The sequence below is a fragment of the Squalius cephalus genome (genome assembly GCF_949319135.1).
Source record: "Squalius cephalus genome assembly, chromosome: 2".
NCBI lineage: Eukaryota > Metazoa > Chordata > Actinopteri > Cypriniformes > Leuciscidae > Squalius > Squalius cephalus.
Genome location: NC_137123.1, coordinates 62,447,900 through 62,470,693, shown reverse-complemented (window position 1 = coordinate 62,470,693; position 22,794 = coordinate 62,447,900). Strand labels below are relative to the sequence as shown.

The 22,794-nt window shown below is 35.2% G+C and overlaps 1 protein-coding gene across 7 annotated transcripts in view; it reads right to left on the bottom strand.

Annotated features, from left to right (window-relative positions):
• runx1 (RUNX family transcription factor 1) overlaps window positions 1–22,794 on the bottom strand; it is a 68,821-nt gene that overhangs the window by 9,540 nt on the left and 36,487 nt on the right. For 5 of the 7 annotated variants that reach the window (XM_079848147.1, XM_079848146.1, XM_079848149.1 and 2 more), the window contains 4 exons: window positions 16,294–16,550; window positions 14,966–15,122; window positions 10,119–10,223; window positions 5,831–5,992 (listed from right to left, as the gene is read on the bottom strand). In XM_079848147.1, coding sequence (XP_079704273.1) covers window positions 5,831–5,992; window positions 10,119–10,223; window positions 14,966–15,122; window positions 16,294–16,550 — 681 coding nt within the window. Of the gene's footprint in view, window positions 1–5,830; window positions 5,993–10,118; window positions 10,224–14,965; window positions 15,123–16,293; window positions 16,551–18,896; window positions 19,562–22,794 lie in introns of those variants that run through there. The other 2 variants (XM_079848152.1, XM_079848151.1) reach the window with 2 other exon arrangements.

Genomic DNA, 22,794 nt, shown 5'->3' with positions numbered 1-22,794 from the left:
TTATATTTACGCTGTATTTATTATCCATTTATTCACTTTTTGAGCGAAAATTAAATTTCCATCTTAAACTGGTAAATCTCGAATGCTTTAAAAAAGTTTGATCTCTTTTTAAAGATGACACTTGGCAAAAAAAGTGAAAAAAGTTTTAAAAAGTGAACTTAAAAAAAGTTACAGAATTGTTATCATCAGAGTGAAGCGGCAGCAACCCCCCCCCCCCCCCCAACACACATTTTTTTATTTTTATGTATTTGACTGGACTTACTTGTTTAGATAATCTTATTCTGATTATTATTATTATTTTATTCCCCTCTTATTTCTTCTACTTATTCCTTTACTGTACTGGTAATCACTTATTTTCTTCCACTCATGCCTTTACTGTACTGGTAATCACTTATTTTGTAACCTTATGCTATGTTGTATTTGCTCCTTCTGCAATCCTTAGTTGGACAAGCACTTCAATGGACAGTCATTATTGGGAAGACCTGGATTTTAAAGGGACAAACTGGGATGGTTGGGTGAGTTAGGGAGGGGGGGTATCTTTCATATTGATTAATATCTGTATAACACAGCCATAATATGTTTGTATACATTTGGTCCAATACGTGCTGTAGAAAATGCTACATGGTTTAATAGAAATGCAATAGGGCTGTCAAACGATTAATCGCGATTAATCGCATCCAAAATAAAAGTTTGTTTTTACATAATACATGTGTGTATACGGTGTATAATTATTTTCTATATATAAATACACACACATGCATGTATATATTTAAGAAATATTTGCATGTATATACTGTGTATATATATTTATATTATATATAATTTATATTATATATAAATATTTTATATATAAATAACACATTTTCTTAAATATATATATGCATGTGTGTGTATTTATATATAGAAAATAATTATACTCCATACACACACATATATTATGTAAACACAAACTTTTATTTTGGATGCGATTAATCGCGATTAATCGTGAGACAGCCCTAAAATGCAATAAAAAATTTGTTAAATAAATAAAAAATTACAGAATTTTATGTTTAACGTACAAAAAGACGTTTTAAGAAATCAAAGCCATAAATCTAAACAAGTTGTGCTCCAAATTTGAGTCTGATATCTCAAAAAATTAGTTTTTAATTGTGTTTGGCCGCAGTACCAGACGTGTCCACTAGATGAAATTAATCTCCCATTCATTTCCAATGCGCTCATTTTTGACAAACGTGACTATTTTTTTCAGGATTGTTTAACTTGTCCGAATCATGTCCATGATTTGTTTGTGTGTGTGTGTGTTCACACAGCAAGTGCCAAAACCTTTACCAAGTTTCATACTATTCCGATGAAGTAAAAAAAAAAAATTAACCGAAGAGCACCAGAGGCTTAAATGACTTCGGTGATTAAGAAAATCATTTTGGTTTTGCCTGCTTATTTTAACCGACTTGAATAAAATCAAACAGCACCAGATTTGGTTGAGGGATTTTCACACAAGCCTGTTTCCTGTCAAACACGTCTCACTTCCTCTTTTCTGCATTCTACTTCCTCCTCGTTACATACGCAAGGTGCTCGTCTTTCAGTCGTTCTCTCTCTCACACACACACACACACCTTTCTCCCATCTGCACCCATGAAGGGGAAGAGAAACTAAGAGGATCTCAGTGTTTTCATATTGGGAAATGTTTTAAACAGCGCATGAAAAGCAGAAGTGCCAAACTTAGAGCTGTCGTCAGATCATTTCTCAGAAGATGGCTTAAAATTAATTCTTCAGTTCAGCACGGATGCATTAAATTGATCAAAGGTGAAAGTAAAAACATTTATAATGATACAAAAGAGTATTATCATATCATTTTTGTAACAAAAAAATGCTTTTTTTAAAAAAAAACTGCTTAAAACATGTATCAGAACGACTGTTTTCTATGGAAGCTGGTTTCCGCCACAGAGTGAAAAATAAAAAAGGTAATTGCGACTTTTTAATCTCACAATTCTGACTTTTTATCTCAGAATTACGTGATATAAAGTCACAACTGCAGGTTATAAAGTCAGAATTATGAGATATAAACTCGCAATTGCGAGAAATTTACTTGAAATTCTGACTTTTTTTCTTAGAGTTGCATGTTTATATCTCGCAATTCTGACTTTATAATACGCAATTGGGAGATATAAAGTCAGAATTGCATGATATAAAGTCGCAATTGCGTGGTATAAAGTCAGAACTGTGAGATATATTAACTATTCTGAGGTAAAAAAAAAAAAAAAAAAAAAGTATTTTTTTCCCTCTTAGAATTGGACTTTATATCTTGCAATTCTGACTTTATATCTCACAATTCTGACTTTATATCTTGCAATTCTGACTTTATATCTCACAATTCTGACTTTATATCTTGCAATTCTGACTTTATATCTCACAATTCTGACTTTATATCTCACAATTCTGACTTTATATCTCGCAATTTTGACTTTATATCACACAATTGTGAGAAATAAAGTCAGAATTGAGAGATGTAAACTCGCAATTGTGAGATAAAAAGTCGCAATTATCTTTTCAAATGTTTTATTCTGTGGCGGAAACAAGCTTCCATAGTTTTCAACATTGATAATAATAATAAATGTTTCTCGAGCATCAAATCATCATATTAGAGTGATTTCTGAAGGATCATGTGACACTGAAGACTGGAGTAATGATGCTGAACATTCAGCTTTGATCACAGGAATAAATTACACTTTACTATATATTCACATAGAAAACAGCTGTGTTAAATTGTAATAATATTTCACTATTTTTACTGTACTTTTGATTAACTAAATGCAGCCTTGATGAGAACAAGGGACTTCTTTCAGAAACATTCATTTTCTGTGGAAATCTGTTGCACTTCATCTGGCCGTTTCAATGCAAAAACACATCCTGTGTGAACGCCGCTTATTCATAACTGACAGCATAATCAAATTACCGGAAATATTTAATAAACGAATATGCTTCACCACACTCCAGTAGCATGAATCTGCAGGAATAGTGCACGTGCAGCAATGCTCCGGTATTCAGTCTGTGTGAAATGTCACTGCGCTGCTTTAATCGAAGCAAATGTGTAATTTGAACATTCCTCTGTACAGTAAAAGAGCCAATATTTACATCTGGCTTCTCTGTAGTACTAGACAAAAGAAACGATGAAAGAGCAAAGAAACATTTGTGGCCCCCACAAGGCTTTTGCTGATTGTTATTGGGGCTTAAACGTTGCTTCCACTGTGTGTGTGTGTGTGTGTGGCACGCTCTGGCATGCTTGTCTAAGCTCCAATCAAAGGAGGCCTTGTTCGCTGTATTTGTTATGTCTGAACGTCCGATGATGTGTGATGTGTCCCAACTTCCCCCCGTCACCTGCCAGGAACAAGCAGAACCAATAACAACGTGCCGCGCAAACACACACACACACACACACACATGAACACACACACACACACACACACACACACACACACATGAACACACACACACACACACACACACACACACACACACACTCACACACACAAATGCACATGCACACATACACACACACACACACACACATACACAGATACTCACACACACTCAAACACTTGTTTCCTTTCACTATCGCTGAACTAGTACACTAATGCAAAAGCACAAAACAAGAGGCGAATTCTGACTCATTTTATAAAATGTTCCTATATATATTTTTTTTTTTAAACAAACTCTATATTTGTTAAACTGGTCATGTGACCATTAACTGACATCAGAAAACTGTGAACATGCAAATATGTTCTCAGGGGGACTTTTGTAAATATTGTAGATCAGATGTGTTCAGCTTCTTTTATTATTGATTTGTGCTGTTTAACCAGAAGCCTAAAAAAAGTTTGGGAATAGTCCCTAAAAAAGTACCTGGAATAGAGGAATGAAAACTGAACAGCAGAAAACAATCAAATAGAAAATCGACATTACTAACGACTCTAATGGGGAGTAGAATATAGAATATAGAATATGGAATATAATAGGACAGAATTGACTGGAACTAATGAACAGTTCTACCCTCGTGTTGGGGGAAAATAATGCATTACAATATTGCGTTACTCCCTTAAAAAGTAACGATTTGCATTACTTAGTTACTTTTTTAGAAAAGTAATGCAGTACGGTACTTTTGCATTACTTTTTTTCCACCTGGGCTGGGCTTGTTTTTTTTTTTAAACAGAAAAGTTATATTTTTGGGCAAATGTAAAGGCCCTTTCACACCAAAGGTGAAATAATAATCTGTATTAATAATATAGTATAATACAGTAGAGAGCGCAACTCAAACAAACCCTTCAGCCATTCTGGATCACAATAAAACTAAATATATTAAAAAAATAATAATAAAAAATAAAATAAAATAAAAAATAGTCAATTTTGTTTATGGTTTAACTTAATCATCGAAGGTCAATAGCAAGTACATTGGTCAATGAAGTGAGATTAAATGCATAAAAATGTATGTTTTATTAATCATATTTAGTTATTGGAGGTTTGCATAGAATTCTGATTCTGCATTTCACTGATTTTATTAATTTTGAGGAATATTGATTTTTTTTTTTTTTGTGCAAGAGAGATGAGTAAATGCACTTTTACTTTTAGTCTAGAACTACAATAACCATCATGTTCACACACACACACACACACACACACACTAGGGGTGGAACGGTACACAGAAGTCACGGTTCGGTTCACACCTCGGTTCAGACATCACGGTTCGGTACGAGTTCGGTACAATGGAGGGAAAAGCAAAACAGAAATGCAGAAGGCTTGTGCGTCTCAGGCTGTTCCACCAAAGGAAAATAAATGTCTTAAGCCTTGTATTTTTAAATAAGTTTTATTAATAAAGTAAAGGCATAGAACCAGTTGATTTGTAGTGCACTGACAATAGTTTTATATAATTAGTTTATTAATTAAATTAATAAAAAGACAAAAAGACCTTGATATATGTTTGGTAATTGCACCTGAATGAATTGAAAATTAATTTGCTACATTTCAGATTAATATATTTGTTTTCCTTAAAATTTTAATTAACAGTAACTTAAACACTTTGCAGTTTGAATGATGTCCTGTATAAACAAAATGACGGAGTTTGTTTTTATGTTTCCACTGTTCAATCGCGCCCGCGCCTCACACACACACAAATATAAGTAAACACTTTGCGACTTTTCGATCGCGCCCGCGCCTCTCTCTCTCTTTCTCTCTCTCACACACACACAACATATTCCAGCATTGCAATCTTTACATCGCAGCCAGCTTCAGAGCTAAGGCGGAGCTACAGATTAGGTGTCCCTAAAGAACCCGCGCATCTAACAGTAGTTCCGCATTACATTAATTAATTTGCACGCGAGTTTTATTTATTTTTATAGCGTGTATTCCCTGTGTAAATTTATACACCGAACCGTGACGCCCGTTCCGTTTCGGTTCAATACGAATACATGTACCGTTCCACCCCTAACACACACACACACACACACGCCTCTGCACAACATGGGGACAGGAGAGCTGTCAGTCAATACATGTGGAAACAAAGTAATTTGCGTTACTTATTTGAAAAAGTTATTCCTTTAGCCATTAAGATATTAAATTACATTAAGTACATTTTTTTTTCTCTCTTTCTAATTTGTGTGTTATGGTGTTTTTGTATTGTGTTATTTTGTCATTTTACTATTTGTTTTATGTGATATTTTTGAGCCCAATACAAATTTCCCTCTGGGACAATAAAGTAAACCTTAAACCTTAAAGTTACTTGTAATGAGTTACCCCAACACTGATGCAGAGATGCGCGTCAGGTACAGGTACAGGTGTAACTCACCGGGGATCTGGCTGTGGGCGGGGCTGCTGAAAGGGGGCGTGGTCAGGGCGGGGCGGGGGGCGGGGCCATGGTGTGGACTGCAGCGCATGGCACTTCGCCTCAACTGCTCAGAGAAAGCTAACGCGCCGGGCTTTACCGCTTCATCCGGCTTCTGTCGGTGGCCTGGACACACACACACACACACACACACACACACACACACACACACAACGGAGATGAGAGAGAACGATTTAGTTACTGACTGTCCATTAACACAATCAAAGCCACTTAAGCACACAAACACAACAACTATTAGACATGTACACTATGATCTGATGGTTTAATGCTTACAAAATGTAGTCAATTGCTGATAACAAATTGCAGTTAGTAACGTAATCTATTGAATTACAAATATTTGGTAATGTATTCGGACTACTTTTTGATTACTTTGACACCCAACTTATTTGACACATAGATTTAAAGAATTGTTGTGCACCATATTGATATAAAAAATTAAAAACGGGAAAAAAAAATGTTATTATCAGCATATAGAAGTGCATTAAACATTACATTACACCAGATTGGGTTTGTGAAAGCTAATAATTAAATGAAATCATAAAAATGACCAGTAAAAACAGAAACGTTGAACATTAACAACAAACTGCTTATGTGTACCTGTGCATCATTGTGACAATTATTAGACATCAGAGAACCGTGAACATGCAAGTGTTTTATTAAATTATTGAAATATTAACTTAAAATAAATATAGACGTGTGTGGAATTCCGCAAAATTGGCTTTCCTAATGTATTTAAGCGATATGATTTTATTAGAAAATTTTAAAGAAAACAAATAATAATTAGGACGAACTTAATGAACAGCTATTGTGAGAATAATGTGTAATCATGTAATCCATAAAAAAGCAACTGTAATCTGACTTTTAAAACTTAATATTCTTAATTTTTGGAATCTGATTATATAATCCAGATTATATGTAATCAGTACAGCACTGCTGACCACACACACACACACACACACACACACACACACACACACACACACACACACACACACACACACACACACACACACACTTCTGTACATCTCACATCCTACTAATGATGCTGACTGAGGAGACCAGCGTGTCACTGCTCCAGTAGGGGGCGCTGTTCTGTCTGGTGTGTGTGTGTGTGTGTGTGTGTGTGGCTCTGACCTCACACACAGAGACTTGGATTAATGATCACAGGTGATGAGAGAGAAAGGCAAACGGAAAGGAACAGAAAAGACAGCTGTGTGAAACCATCATCTGCACGCGAGCGAGGAAGTCCTGCTGAAACCAGAGAGCTTTGAAGACCCGGCCAGCGCATCCCGCCAGACTGACCCGGAATATATGTGGAGTGGCGCCGTCCGAAGGATTCCCGACCGGAATAACGGACCAACGGGGAATAGAGCCGCCAACATGTGCGTGATACGCGTTCATATACAGACAGACACGCTATTAAAACACACTTTACACTAGTGTGAGCAGCACAAACTACATTAAAACCAGCATGATTACAAATAACAGGTGATATGCTTTTAATAATATAACATTTTAATAATACTAATAATGGACATTATTAAATATTATTAAATTATTATAGTCACTAAATGATAAATAATCATATAAATAACAACAACAATAATAAACTTAGTACATAGTAAATATTATTGTATTAATTAATTATTATAATTAGTAAAGTATTATTATTAGTAATATTAATAACAATAATGGAAAAAACAATAATACTTTAGTAATTATAATTATTTTTACTAATAATATTTAAGTATTAAGATGTTATTATTATGTTTTTCATTATTATTAATAATACTAACAATACTTTAGTAACTTTTGTAATTAGTTAATACATATAATCATAATAATGAAAAACATAATAATAATATCTGAATATATTATAAATATTATAAGTAAAACTAATTATAATATAAATATTTTTCATTATTATTAATACTAATAATACTTTAGTAATTATAATAATTAATTAATACAATAATAATAATTAATCATAGTTATTATTATTCATAATATGAATAACAATAATGGAAAAACATAATAATTATACTTTAGTAATTATAATTATTTTTACTAATAATATTTAAGTATTAAGATGTTATTATTATGTTTTTCATTATTATTAATAATACTAACAATACTTTAGTAACTTTTGTAATTAGTTAATACATATAATCATAATAATGAAAAACATAATAATAATATCTGAATATATTATAAATATTATAAGTAAAACTAATTATAATATAAATATTTTTCATTATTATTAATACTAATAATACTTTAGTAATTATAATAATTAATTAATACAATAATAATAATTAATCATAGTTATTATTATTCATAATATGAATAACAATAATGGAAAAACATAATAATTATACTTTAGTAATTATAATTATTTTTACTAATAATATTTAAGTATTAAGATGTTATTATTATGTTTTTCATTATTATTAATAATACTAACCATACTTTAGTAACTTTCGTAATTAGTTAATACATATAATAATGAAAAACACAATAATAATATATGAATATATAATAAATATTAAAAGTAAAATTAATTATAATATAAATATGATTCATTATTATTAATAATACTAATAATCCTTTAGTAATTATAATAATTAATTAATACAATAATAATGAATCATAATTATTATTAATAATAATATTTATAACAATAATGGAAACACATAATAATTATACTTTAGTAATTATAATTATTTTTACTAATAATTTCTATTATGTATTAAGATTTTATGTTTTTCATTATTATTAATAATACTAATAATAATTTAGAAATTATAATAATAAGTTAATTCAATACGTATTATAATTAATCATAATTATTATTAATAATTATTTTTACTAATAATTTCTATTATGTATTAAGATGTTATTATGTTTTTCATTATTATTAATACTAATACTTTAGTAATTATAATAATTAGTTAATACAACACTTATTATTAATTATAATAATAATAATGAAAAACAATAACATCTTAATACATAATACAAATTAATAAAAATAATTATAATTACTAAAGAACTATTAATACTACTAATAAGTAAGTTAAATACTACTAATAAGTATGATACCATGTTGTACTAGTTTGTACGAGACATGAATTGTGAACCAACATACTGTAACAATCAGACTTCAATCTCACCAGTTGCTTGTTTAACTGAGTGAAATCACAGCAAAGATGAAATGAAACCTCATCCTGCAACCAACACACACCCTCACGCCGACAGACAAACCACATCAAACACGTCCAGCTGAAGCTGACGAAACCAGTGATGACATGAGGATAACAACACCAGTCGCTAGTGCAAATGCTAGCCTACATCTCTGAATGCAAGTATGGCCACAACAAGTATCATAAAGGGGTGGTTGATTATGATTTCACTTTTTTAACATTAGTTAGTGTGTAATGTTGCTGTGTGAGCATAAACTACATCTGCAAAGTTACGACGCTCAAAGTTCAGAGCAAAGGAAGATACAGAAATCTATTTTTAAGGACTACAACAAACGGCTGGTAGGAACTACAACGAGCTTCTTCATGGGTTAGTGACATCACAAACCCTAAAATTTACATAAACCCCGCCCCCGGGAACGCAATTTATAGATATCATGACAGAATATGCTAATCAATGACTAGAAGATAACTACACATCAGCTTCATAAACTCATCAACTAACCATTCAGAAATGTCCTGTTGCTTCTACATGTTGTCTCTTCTTCTTGAGTCTCTCCATCATCGTCTGACTCCGGTTTGAACATAAAAGGCTAAAAGTTTTTGAAATATTCAGTGTGTTTGTGTGAGGTAATCAGAGATGCTAACACACACACACACACACACACACACACACACACACACACACACACACACACACACACACACACAAGCTCTTGAAGCTCCGCCCTCTGTGCCGGGAACAGCAGCTCATTTGCATTTAAAGGGACAGACACAAAAACAGTGTGTTTTTTTTGCTCACATTTTAACATGCTATATAAAAATATCTGTGGGGTATTTTGAGCTAAAACTTCACACACACACTCTGGGGACATCAGAGACTTATTTTACATCGTGTGAAAAGGGCATTATACCAGCCCTTTAACACGTAAAAATGTCTGAAGGTCACATGACAACAATGTAGCATTTGCTATCTAACGTGCACGTTTATAAGTGTGATGCAACTGTGTGTGTGTGTGTGTGTCACTCACGGCGTGGTTCTCGGGGCCCGTCCACCGTGATCTTGATGGCTCTCTGATACGTGGCCACCTGAGGAGGGTTTGTGAAGACGGTGATGGTGAGAGTGAAACTCTTCCCTGAGAAACACAAACACACAGCTCAGAAATCAACATCTGCATTCAGAGTCAGCACTGGATATATCTATTAGTTGCTACATGTCAGATGTGTTCGTTTAAGGAGTGTGAGACTGTAAAACACACGGACGAGACGAGACTATTTCTGGACGAAGACATTTCGGCTGATCTATCGGATGGACGGCTGTCGTCATTAGTGCATTAAAAACCCACAATCAGAGACGGAAGGGAATTTACAGTCGCTTTTGTTGTGTCCTTAAACAGAGACAGAGTTCAGACGGTACAGATGAGACACGGGCCAAACAACACGTCATGTGACCGAGTCCCCAAATAAACAGAGGACACATGGAGGATCTCGGAGAGAGAGAGAGAGAGAGAGAGAGAGAGAGAGAGAGAGAGAGAGAGAGAGATTCTGAAATAATTCAGTGAGATATTGAGAGGAGCCACGACACACAGACATGCAGATTTCACATGTACTCAGATGTACACACACACACACACACACACACACACACACACACACACACACACACACACACACACACACACACACACACACACACACACACACACACACACACACACACACACACACACACACACACACACACACACACACACACACACACACACAAAATCAGTCAAGATTGCATTTAAAAAGTCAAAAGAAACAAATAGGATTTTGCATAAAGAAAATATAGGACCTTTAGGAGATTATTTTCTATTAAGCACATTCTCAACACTTTAATGCAAAACGTCATTAATACGTCACATAAAATGATGAGAATCAGCATAACAAAAATGACAATAAAACATCCAAAATCCAAAATAGGTTTAATTTTCTTTATCTAAAATGTAGTTTCTTATTTTTTTATTTTTTTTATCTAATCTATTTCCATAGACAATCATCTATATTATTAGTCAGTAATTAGACCATAATTAGTCCTTTTTTTTTTTTTTACTTTTTTAAGTAAGTTTTTTCTTCTGCTCACCAAGACTGCATTTCTTTGAGCAAAGTACAGTAAAATTGTGAAATATTATTACGACGTAAATCATCTGTTTTCTATGTGAATATATAGTAAAGTGTAATTTATATCCTGTGATCAAAGCTGAATTTTCAGCATCATTACTCCAGTCTTCAGTGTCACATGATCCTTCAGAAATCACTCTAATATGATGATCTGATGCTCAAGAAACATTTATGATTATTATCAGTGTGATTTTGAGTGTTTTGAGAGGTATTTTGGATCACTGCCATTAAGCCTGTCACTGGTGCCAAACGACAAGCTCAATCCTCCAAAACTGTCTTGAATATAATCCCTGGAAAAAAAAACTGACTCTCCTGAAATTCATTGTTTGTATTAATTCACACACAGGCTGCTCGATTCAACAAACTCACTCAGATCATAATGAGATGCAAGATTTTAATTTACGGTTTCATAATGAGCTGCTTCTCTGACTGACGAGACGTGCGTATGTGCCAAACTACACAAACCGGATTTGACTATGAACTGAGAGGATTATGGGAGCTGGGGTCTGTACCCACAATTCCTGATGCTTTCACCTGTCACTCATCGCTATGACGATGAGAAGGACCCCAGAGAGGCGTCCCTTTGCGTGCCAGAAGCAGGTTTGAGTTACACAGCACTAAACGGGCCTAAGATCGTCGGCCAAAGAAAGGTACGGTTACACACGCGCGCGCGCTAGTCGTTATACGGCCAGAAACATAGAGCTGGGAAAAACTCCAAGCTGTTCCCCAAAATATGACAAACTACCGGTTTGACCACACACACGTATGCGCAGATGTGCAGACACACACGCACACACAGGATCAGCGCTTGAGTCCGATGCCAGGTGCTATTCTGAGCGCAGTCGCTTTGACAACACCGATCCACTTCTGTCTACGATGATCTCACACAGACATAAACAACACACAAACATCACATCACATCCAGGGAAAACACACTTACAACGCTGTAATACTGCGCTAAGAATCTGCACTTACTGCTCAGAACATTCACTTTACAATAAAGTACCATGGTATTCTTCGAAATGCATCGGAGTACCATGGTATCGGTACCACGTTATGATAATACACTCTAAAAAAATGCTGGGTTGTTTTAACCCAACTTTGGGTCAAATATGGACACACCCAAACGTTTAACGTAATTAAAAAAAATTTAACCCAACAGCTGGGTTTGTCCATATTTGACCCAAAGTTGGGTTGAAACAACCCAGCATTTTTTTAGAGTGTACCATGTTTTTGGACAGGCAGGAATTGAAGTACCATGTAAATACCACATTAAAGCCTTAAAAAACAAACTTAAATGGTACTAAAATATATATACCATGGTATTTATATGAGAAATACAAGGTACTTTCAAGAATACCATGGCACTACCATGACTATGGTAATAAATTGTGTGTTAAAATGTTGTTGTGTTTTGTTGGACCCGGTACCATGATTATTATATTATCATATGTTATAGTATATGCATGGTATTCTTTAAAGAACCATTTCAATATCATAGTAAACCTTTTTAAATCTACTTTGCGGTACAATGATGGTATCAGATGGTAAACTGTGAAATATACTAAATGATACTAAAATTCGCGTACCATGGTATCTCTATGAAGCTGCAAGGTACTTCCAAGAATACCATAACATTTTTTTTAAAACGTGGTAGTATTGTTTAACTTTTTTTTTTGCAAGTGAATGAATAAATCATTAGTATTAGTATCATGGTATTACCCTGATTATTTTGAACATGGCACCACAGTAATATCTCACTTACAAAACCACGGTACTAGTGGTATTTCTTAACTACCATGTAAAAAACCACAGTACATGAATATTAGTGCCATGTAAAAAAAATATTTAGCACTTTAAAAAGTGTTGCTCAGTTAAAAGTAAAAATAGAATAGAACACAGCAAAATATAAAGATAGAAAAAATAAATAAATAAATAAAATATAATATTAGAGAAAGAGATCAACAGAAACACTCTGCTCAATCATAATGGCCATTGAAATAGTGAAGGCCTCATTAAATAAGTTAAATAGTACCATAGTATCTGATATCACATTTGAGCAGTCTTTTACTATGATAATACCATGATATTTTGTAAAGTACCATTTGGAGGCATGTAAATTCCCTGCTATATTTATATGGTAATAATTAGATATTAGTATCTGACACTGCCACGGTACGTTTTTGTATATGAATTCTCAAGAAATATAAATGCAAAACAGCTAAGCTGTTCCTGTCTAACACACTCATCACAAAACCTTCTGCACTAATACACACACACACACACACACACACACACACACACACACACACTGTGGTTCAGTGGTTTAGCGTCTGGACGGGAGTCATTCTGTCTGAGAGACTCAGTGTCCAAACAGGGAGGAAGTGCACAGTGTTTCTCAGGGGGACGGTCCCATACAAAGCGTGTGTGTGTGTGTGTGTGTGAGGTGGGGGAATTTGTTTATAATTTGTTTATCTGTGTCTATGTTACTGTATGCCGTGTGTGTGCACTGACAAGTCCAACTGACACAGCAAGACTCTTAATAAATGTACTTGAAAACATCGAGTGAATCAACAGCCCACAAGGCAGCGAGAACAAAGCGTTTGATGGACGTGAAAAGCCACACACACACACACACACAGATGCAGTCTTTGCTGTCTTATCTACACATCTGCATAATACAGAGTAGCAAGAGTGCATAGATATGCATAGTTTACATTTCTCCCTTACTTAACACGCTGTTTTTTTTCGACCCGCACTCTTTTCCGGCACTAAACCTAATCACTTCCATCGCATCAGAGTGCAGCTGCTCTCACACACACACACACACACAAAAACACAAGCGTCGCTTGGATAAACAACAGTCTGTGAGGATGTGCATGTCTGAGATGCACTGAAATGCAAGACTTTCATGCAATAAAATATTTTTTTGTTTAACAATCTTGACTAAACATTTACGCTTTTCTCTGTACACAAACATTTCATTTTGCATTCTGCTCTCAAAGCACGCAAACACACCTGTTGCAAACATCGACTTTGTTGCCCCTATTATGCTGCGTTCAAATGATGATGCAGACAAAAGAGGGCAAGACAAAGGAGTGTGTATGCATTTGTATGTTTACTGCAGGTCCAGGCATGTGTGTTAAAGGCAGCGGTGTTAGTGTGGAGGGCTATATCAACGAAATCAAATCGGGCCTTGAACAGAGCCCTGGGGGACCCCTTACTCATTTCCCAGAAGCTAGTCATTCTGTTGACTAACTACTCTGTCATCTCAATTCACACATCATGAATACCGCCAGAAGTTGTCCCGAGAGATGCGTTTTGAGTTTTGAATATCTAAAATACAGGCCACAAAAATGTCATTACTGCACTGCGGTACCACAGAGAAGTGCTTCAAACGTCAACGCGCTGGACAACTAGCTAGTGTACACAGAGGCTTGTGTTTTAAATAGATAAGACCTACAGTATTTGACTGCCACAGGAAGCGACTGGTAATGGTCTGTGTTGACGTGTGAGCGCTGTATCAACACAAATAGGAACATATATACGCAATTAACCAAGCATGTACACACACATACTTCTGTGCACCGCAGACACTGCATTAAAATATCTCCGTCACGGCTCAGCGCTGAGTTTCATCCACCGTGTTTCCTTCGCTCAAACATTTTGAGGAGTAAGTGAGTAAGTTTTATGCATATGCATCGTCACTTCTAACCTCGTCCGCTGCGGCCGACGAAACGCAGGTCGTTGAAACGGGCCACTTGGTTCTTGATGGCGGCCGTGGCGTTTCGGAGCTCGGCAGAATAATTCTCATCGTTGCCGGCCATTACAGTGACCAGTGTGCCGTCAGGGATGTCGCCGAGGGCAACCACCTGTCAATCAATGAATGAGCAAGATATGTTACTTTGTTACATCAAGACTCTATTTTAGAAACACTCCAAAAATACAACGTACGGCAATTATCACACTGTGTTACAATGAAAAGTCTGATGGATGATGAACTAAAAAAGCGACAACTATTACTAAAATGATTAAAAATAATAAAATAGATTTCTCTATTTGAATACGTTTTAAAATATAATTAATAAATAATGCCTTTTATCATTATCAATGTTGAAAACTGTTTTTGCGGAAACTGAGATCCATTTTCTTCAGGATTCTTTGATGAACAAAGTTTATGTTCTCAAATGTAACATTTTAAATGTTTTTTACTGTCACTTTTGATGAATTTGATGCATCTCTGCTGAATAAGTATTAATTTGTTTAAATAAAAAAAATCTTATTGACTCCAAACACTAGTGTGTATATGCAACTGAACATTTTTGACATGTATATGTATATATTTTCCTGTAATTTCGTTATTATTATACTTACCGATAGATCGTATTAATAAACATATTTAATGACTTTATTATTAAGCAAAAGCATTGGGCAGATACTGAAACCCAAACCACATTCAAATCCTCTATACTGTCCTGCGTCACATCCACTTGTGCAATATCTCCATATCTAAACTAAATGAGCCGGTTATTTGCATATTAACTGTAAATGTCAGCTCATTCTTCATCTCTTTGTTTCAGAGAGCACACATGCCTCGCAGGACTACGCTCTGCTTTTGGCAAGACTGGGTGGTTCGCATTTTTACCGTCATTTGCCAAATGCGGAAGATGATGATGAAAGATGTTGCAGTCACCCATGACGACAAGAGATTAGCAACAATTACTGACGTTTCCCTCCAAATCATTAGCTTAATTAAGGATGTGCATTAAAAAAAAAAAAAGTGAGATTGTAAGATTTTAAAATGTCCATATAAGCACTTAGCACAAGTTTGTCTGATAGTCGAGTAGACTTAATATGGCATTACTGCGAGTTGTGCAAATGTACTACTGCTACAATTGACAACTTTAAAAAAATATGACTAAATTGGTTTACAGTTAGAACAAATAGAAACACAGTAGCTCGCTCCTCTTAAGGAAACACATGCATTCTTCTTCTTCACATTGCCAAGTATCATTAACCCATGAGAGGTCTGTGGTGGAGTACCTTGAAAGCGATGGGCAGGGTCTTGTTGCAGCGCCAGTGTGTTGGCAGGACGGAGCAGAGGAAGTTTGGGCTGTCGGTGCGCACCAGTTCTCCTGGGTGGTCCGAGAGCACCTCCACCATGCTCCGGTCAGCCATGCGCAGTTTCCCCACCAGGGCGGCGCCACTGCTCTCCTGAGCGCCCAGAGGCAAACCCTCGTTCATCTTCCCCGAGCTCAGGGTCGTCGAGGGAGGCGTGAAGCGTCGCCCAGGCGCAGGTTCTGAAACACACGTGTGCATTAGGCCTTTCATGAGAACAATAAGAAAAAAATTTAACATGTACAGTATTTCACTTTTGCAATAATAGTAAATGTGAGATGCTTCTTTGTTTTGCACTTGGGCAGAATAATTATTTCTAGGAAAATTAGCTATTAAACATTGGCATCTTATATAAAACACATTTGCGGCCTTCTATTACAGTGACTTAACTTTGAGTTGGGCCAAAAAAAACATTAGTTAACCATAGTAAAATGACTATAATGCATGGCAACTATTAGAAAACATGAAGTTTGCAATATATAAAAATAAATCTGAGATTTTTTATAAAATGAGATCTAAAGTGAGACTGAATGAGTAATATTTTATGCCACTGACGACAGGACCTCCATATACACACATGCGAATTGATGCATTGCTCGGCACTGACTGTATTACTAAGCAGAATAATTGATTTTAGTACAATTATTTATTTAAACATTGGTATCTTAAATAAAAGACATTTGCGGCCTTCTATTACAGTGACTTTACTTTGAGTTGGGACAACAAAACATTACTTAACTATAGTTGAATTACTATAATGCATGGCAACAATAGGAAAAAAATAAAGTTTACAATATATCACAGTTGCAAAAACAATGTATTTGTTAATGTATTTATATCAAATGAGATCTAAAGTGAGCAACATTCGATGCCACAGGATCAACATACTGTATGCACACGTGCATTGCTCTGCACTGTATTACTAGGCAGAATAATATCTTCAAAGCCATAAGACTCTTGCAGCCGTGAATTACAGTGATTTTGAGTTGAGACAAAAAACATGACAAGATATAAGCTATGAAGTTATGTTATTTTCACTTTTGTTATTCAAAGGAACAATTTCTCATTTTATGCATTGGCACAGTTTTGGTCATGCCCACACATTTGTAAAAAAAAAAAAACTTTTTCCGAGCAAACCAGGTGCCGTAACCCTGGCTGACTTCTGTGCCTCAGAGGCGTATGAAAGCTTTAAAACCGTCAGGCCTGCGGTCATTCGGGCCGACCACAATCAATGCCACATGAGTGCTGAACACGTGACAGAGAACCACTGCGCTCTCCAATACAAACACAAACCTGGAGTCTGTCGACGGGTGTTCGGGGCGAGAGAAGAGAGAGAGAGATGCATTTGCAGAAAGAATAAAACACAGCACAAATGCTGGACGCCATATAGGCCAGACATATGAGACTTAAAGAACGAGACGGATTCTTACGGCACAGTATGTGGGATGAAAACTAGATTTTTTAAAAAGGTATTCTGCTTTTGTTCTAAAAAAGTCTTAAAAATATAATCTTTATATTCATGTTGGTCTCGTACATTTTCTACAGACATTCTGGTTTAATTTAATTAACCATTGTTCAAATCAGTAAGAGAATATTGGTTGCACTTTATTTTAAGGTGTCATTATACATTTAAGTACTGAGTAATATTAATTAACAACATGTACTTAGGTTGGGATTAGGATTAGTTGCATGCAATTATGCATAATTTATAGTAATTACTAAACTACATGTTACATGTGTTACAAGGGCACTAAAATAAGTGTTACCAAAGTATTTTACATATTATTCATGAATTCTCTAATGGTTCCATTTGACCTGAATAAAACATACATTTTCATAAAAAGGTTGAAATGCAATATTTTTTTTTTTAATTGGCTTTAAGGTTTTCTTCTCATATGACAACATGTTTTCCTATATTTTGGATACACCGCACTGACTGTGATTCAGCGGACAATCTTTTGGAGGAAATATTAATAATTTTTTTTTTTACAATCTCTGGGACAGTTAACACCTATAAGAACAAAAAATATCAAAATGGCTTTTAATTCAGGAATTTAAAACATGTTAATCATGGTACTTAAGTTACAAAAATAAGTACTTGTTTGTATAAATTGTGCATTTCTGAATAACATATCTGCCTCTCATATTCATATTTAGTCTTATTTTTCATCTCTTTCTTTCTCATATTTAGTTATATTCATATACTTATTCATTTTTTTGCTCATGTTGCTGATTTTTCATTTCGAATTTTAATGCAATGCTATTTAACACTTTTGTACTAAAGCTATTTTGCATGATTTTAATTATTTCACACTGCTTTCTTTGACAGTAACTGTGCAGTTTTTCGTGTGAATCTGTAGTATTTTGCCTATGGGAATGTCACATTAACATCATGTTTTAGGTTAAGGTTAAAGGTCTCAGTGATTATTAACAGCTATGGACATTCAGATATTATGAAACATGACGCGTAAAAATAGACTCGTGAAACCGCCGTTACGCATGTGTCCAGAGCTCAGAAACGCTCTTACCGTATTTGGCGTCCCAAAGAAAAACCATTTGGTATCTTTTGAACACCGTTCTCAGTCAGGATCAGGATCAGGATCAGGATCCCAGACGAGCAGCTGATTCTGACGCGCGCGACTCAAGGATACGAGCTCAAGCTTACTATCCTTTAGGCGAGGTGAGAAACCTCTGCGGTTCAGCCTAAACTGAACTCTGATCAGTTCATGTAGAAGTTGTTCCTCTTTCAGCAGGAGACATCAGAGAGGATGATTTGGCACGCGCGTATCCTTTGGAAAGTGCGCGTGAAGTTGCGCACCTGACGCCGACGCATTCGCGCTCTCAAACTATCTAAAAAGTGCATTCACTCGCTTGTGTACACGCGAAACGCTGTTGAGAGAAAGTGTTCTTCCTGAATCCAGCTCGCGGTGGGAATGATGATGCGTTGTGAGTGAATGAATCCGCGCTTTTACTGGCACTGGGCAGCGCAGGAACGCCAGCCAGGGCAGCTCATTTGCATACGCCTCCTCCTCGAACGCTCTCATTGGACAGTGATGACAGACCTCGATGGGCTCGGCCAATCAGAAGACCGTCCGAACCGAGGGGGAAAAAATGGATCTGAGCAGTCAATGGAATTCCTCGCGCGTGCTTCGACGCGCGCTCTCGCTGATTCACTGTTGATTTGGATTTAAGTTACTTATCAAACGGAACTGAATATCAGGTGAAAATGAAATACAGGGTAAATAACAGCAAAGACAGCTTGTTTAATTATATTATATTATATTATATTATATTATATTATATTATATTATATTATATTATCACATAAACACTTTTTATACAATATAAGAGACATCGATTATTACGCATGTCAATGCAGTGGGAGAAAACATTTAGCTTGTTTTGTACCAGGAGATGTTGTTTTCTATTTTATCAGAAGGAACACGATATCAGCAGAACAAGCAGATTCTCATTATAGCAACTTCAAATAAATTAGATGACAAATAAATTCAGTCGGAAAAGTTCAAATTAAAATGTGCAAGAGTAAAAAAAATAGTCAAACGTCCTGACTACTGTTTAGTATTGTTTCCAGGAGATAAAAAGTGCTGATCTAATCTGAGGTGTTTTCTGGCCAACAGGGGGCAGCAGTCGATCTGCATGAGACATGTGGAGTCTGTTAGGACTTAGATTAATGCAAGAAGTGGAGACGACAAGAAGCAACACAGAAATGTTTTGTCATCTTTCAGTAAAACGAATAGAATGTGAATTCTAAACCCCTGACAAAAGACTGTCAGTCCTGTAAAGGAAGCACAGTTACTGAAATCAGGCGCTCACACACATTTTCTTTTTGGCATGGTAATGTAATAATAACTTGACGGCGTGTTTTAAGGCCAAATCATCACCTTTGCCTGCCCTTGTTAAAAGGACACGCTACATTTAAATAGATCTGATGGCTTCTTCAAAAGCTTGATTATTAAACTGTGCTTTTGAGATTCCTTTGGCTTCATCAGGACTGTACAATTCCCACAAGATTGAGTTTTATTAATCAGGAGTAATTCAGAACAATAACACCACCAAGAACTAAAAGTTCTCTTCTGGTCATGATTCATTTGTAAAAATGTAAAGAGCTGCTTTATGAGATCCGTGTTATTCATGTCTCATCTTCCTTGTTTGTGCCGAACATTACATATGAAACAAAATGCAAATCCTGAAGTCATCACTTTGAAAATACTGACTGTCCTGTTCATTACATCAGGAACTTACATCAGTCAGGCGTTTGATTTTTACCCAGACGTTTATCTGATTATGAACATATATAACACATCTGAGTTCATCTGAGAATAAAGACTTCATATCCGAGTCTAGTGAAGCCAGAAAGAAGGAGGAGGACAGGAATATATATATATAAATATATATATATATACAGTATATATATATAAAATTTCAGATGGCACTTAGAGGCTTTTGCATCTGAACTCTTCATATATATATATATATATATATATATATATATATATATATATGAAGAGTTCAGATGCAAAAGCCTCTAAGTGCCATCTGAAATTTTCTTCTAGAATGATCATTTTTTATCAAGCTTGTATGTTTATGTTCAGTTATTTCACTTTAATGACAATGAAAATGACCTATTAATTGTCATTAAAGTGAAATTACTGAACCAAAATATACGAACTTGATAAAAATGCTAATTTTAGAAGAAAATTTCAGATGGCACTTAGAGGCTTTTGCATCTGAACTCTTCATATATATATATATATATATATATATATATATATATATATATATATATATATATATATATATAAATTAATTGTACTTCTTAGTTAATCTTTTCAAACTATACATAATCATGTTTGTAACTGTGTTTATTAGGTACAAAATACTGAGAATACAATAATATCTATTATAAATATTAAAACAAATAGGCTGTATATTATAATTAGGTAACACATTATTTTAAGGTGACATAGTTACATGTTACTGCATTTACTTACTATAGTAAAAACAGTCAATTATGCATAATTACAAGTAATTAACCCTAAAACAAACCTTAACCGTATAGTATGTGATTAATTAATACTTATTTGAGTAAGTACAACGTAACTACATCACCTTAACATAAAGCATAATCTATAATAATAATACAAATAAATATTAATATTAAATATTAAAAGTGCCTGAATAAAAATTACAATTTAAATCCCTAATTAAAATTTGCATGATATAGTTGAACTGATTTAAAAGTGAATAATATGTTATATATTTTATGAATATTAATTTGGACTCAAAGCAAGCCAATAAAGCATATAAAAACAGCTGAATCTGAAAGCAAGGATCAGTTTCGGGGAAAATAATATAACATGCACGCCAATCATAAATGATTTTCTAGCACGAAGGCACCGCAGGTCTTGGACGCGTCTTGTGTTTTACTGATTTCGAGAAATCTGATCTCTGAAAGTTGAGCAATCAATAGCGCTTGTAGTCGGCTATAAAATATATTGACAAGCGTTGCAGGGTTACAAATATCTGATCATGTTCGGCTGAGCCACGGAGGAAGCACACGCTGAATACAATATAATACTATAAATGGGTTTCTTCCCTCTGAAATTAATACAATTAGTATAATTCGGCCTTTGGAAACATTTCCACAAGGCGACTTGGAAGCAAACACCAAATCATGTCAGATCTCGCATCAGACGGTCAGAGTATTGTTTCTTGGAAATAACATACATTAAGCAAATATTATATCTGAAAAACAAAGTCCTGATTTTAAGGACACACACACTCTCTCTCACACACACACGTAATGAAGGAACATGAAGTTGTTGTTCCCTATTTCAACAGTTCCTCTTTCACATTCTACAGAGAGGGAAAGATAAAAACCAGAGAAACTGAAGATGGCGAGCAGAAAAGGAAAAAAAAAACACGATGTGATTCATGAAGAACGAAAGTGTGAGAGAAACTAGAAGAGTTGAGGCTTTACCGAAGAGTGCGTTGGCGTTTCGGCCCCTCCTCATGAAGTACATGGCCCACGAGATCGGTCCCGGCGCTTTGAACGGGCCTGAATTCATTTGGACCTGCTCTGATTCAATCCAGGATTCACAACAGAGGAATATGGATTCCCTCCTTCCCCTCGCTGGCTTTATACCCTCCCGTCTCCCACCGTCCCGCTCCGCATTACACCGAATACAGATTAAAAGTTGACATGCAGTCATGACTAATATATCCCATCAGAAAGCATGTCCTCAGGAGACAGGCCCGTCTCTCTGCCCCGGGGCTCTTCTGTCCCGCTCACTTCATTTAGCCACTGATTCCCCCCCGACATCTTGATTTTACTCAGCGTGCAGTGAAAACGCTGAGATCACGCATGAGAGAGCAGGCGAAGAAGCTTTAAGTTCGTACAAATAA